Source organism: Austrofundulus limnaeus, unplaced genomic scaffold (genome assembly GCF_001266775.1).
Source record: "Austrofundulus limnaeus strain Quisiro unplaced genomic scaffold, Austrofundulus_limnaeus-1.0 Scaffold1322, whole genome shotgun sequence".
Lineage (NCBI taxonomy): Eukaryota > Metazoa > Chordata > Actinopteri > Cyprinodontiformes > Rivulidae > Austrofundulus > Austrofundulus limnaeus.
Window position 1 is genome coordinate 61,229 of NW_013953724.1, and position 1,848 is coordinate 63,076.

The 1,848-nt window shown below is 42.7% G+C and overlaps 1 protein-coding gene across 1 annotated transcript in view; it reads left to right on the top strand.

Annotated features, from left to right (window-relative positions):
• Positions 1 to 1,504, top strand: part of tmx1 (thioredoxin-related transmembrane protein 1) — a gene marked incomplete in the record, with an annotated part of 21,821 nt that extends 20,317 nt beyond the window's left edge. The window contains 1 exon segment of the mRNA XM_014031800.1: positions 807 to 1,504. Within this exon segment, the coding sequence (XP_013887254.1) occupies positions 807 to 1,027 (221 nt within the window).
• Between the last annotated feature and the right edge of the window lie 344 nt (positions 1,505 to 1,848).

Below are 1,848 nucleotides of genomic sequence, written 5' to 3' on the forward strand. Positions count from 1 at the left end.
GGCTCGACCTAACACCGGTCTCTGTTTAATGGTGGATGAAATAAAGAAAGTGGCGGTACTTTATTTACTTTGAGCAAGTGAACATCATGTTCACAAGATAATTAATCCACCAGATAATTCAGAGGTGGTCTTTTGGGTAAATTTTACTCCAGGAGCTGCGAGGCTTGTTTTCAAGCTTCAGACTGAACTGAAGCAGCGTTAATCACGCGTTGCGTAGCCTCGTCTGACGTAATCATGCGTTGTGTAGCCTCGTCTGACGTAATCACACGTTGCGTAGCCTCGTCTGACGTAATCACGCGTTGTGTAGCCTCGTCTGACGTAATCACACGTTGCGTAGCCTCGTCTGACGTAATCACACATTGCGTAGCCTCGTCTGACGTAATCACGCTTTGCTTAGCCTCGTCTGACGTAATCACGCGTTCCGTAGCCTCTTCTGACGTAATCACGCGTTCCGTAGCCTTGTTTATTCACATCAAACAGTCGAGAGGGAAACTAGATGGAAACAGTCTAGATTCGAATTTTTGTTTAATTTTTTGCGAATTTTGAAAAGTTCGATAAAAATTCACTCTACAACTGGATGGAAACACGATTTCTGAGAGCAGGGCTCAACCTTCAGTTTCAGTGAGAACRATGCTGTTGTCGTTTTATGAGATTTACAGAACTTTATTACTGATATTTAACTGTCACACATCAACTGTCTCAGATCTGGAGTTTTGTTTGGTTTTACGATGCTTTGAATATTTGCAGGCCAGTTACAGAAGTTTTATAATGATACAGCTTAAAGCTTGTTTGTGTTTGTTCTGCAGAGAAACAGGCACTGGAGCAGGCGCGCTTCATCCAGCGTCAGGACGAGGACCAAGAGGCTGACGCAGAAGAAGATGACGACGATGAAGAGGAGGATCACGATGGGGACAAGGACGAGGTCTGGAGAAAGAGGAGAGGATCTCCCGAGGGCCGCCCAGAACCTGAAGACGCTCTGAGGAAGAGGGTGGTGGGCAGCCGTGAGGAGGAGGACACCCGAGCGTGACGTGGCTCCTTTCCTCCTCCACCTCCTCCTGATCGGAGTGGAGGAGGCGTGGTCCTGAGCAGCAGTGTTACATGGAAGGAGTCCAAACTCTCCCTCCTCTCCTTTTATATCCTTTTCTCCTTGATTCGATCCAGCTTTGTTCGTCCTTCCTGGTTTTTAACAGGACTGCTTTAGACTTTAGCCACCTGGCTCCACCTGGAACAACAAAGACTCTCCTCACCTGTGTTCACCTGGCAGAGTGTGAAGTGCAGTACAGCTGAAGTTTTAAATGCTGTTTATGCTATGCATTGTTTGTTTGTTTGTTTTTGTTTCCCAACAGATGGATTATAGTGTTTTTATGAAGCTCGTGGTTTATTTGCTTGTTTTACTCGTCAGCTCTCTTTTCATTTAGATGATTTTATTCTGCTTAGAAAAGCGTTTGATTCTAAAATATTACTGATTTGTGTTCATGGTTTATTAAAGACGGGGTTAAAAAAAGGTTTGGTTTATTGTTTGAAAAGTTTTCAAATATTAAACTCTAAAGTTTAGCTGGTCCTTGCTGTCGGGGCGTGTTCAGGTAAACATCCGTACGGTTCTGCTGTTCATCTGGATCAATTCAGTCTGAAAACCAAACCTCTTTAAAGGGATCTATGATCAGTTGTAACATTAGACTTTATTTAATAAACATATATTTTAACTGTAAAATAAAGACTGTAAAAATACTGTAGGATGTTTAGTTTTGTAAATTTTTAAAAATATATTTTAACACGGACAGAGACATTTTATTTCCACACAAAGCATTCTGGGTAAATGATGACATGGATAGGTCCTCGGTGCAAGGC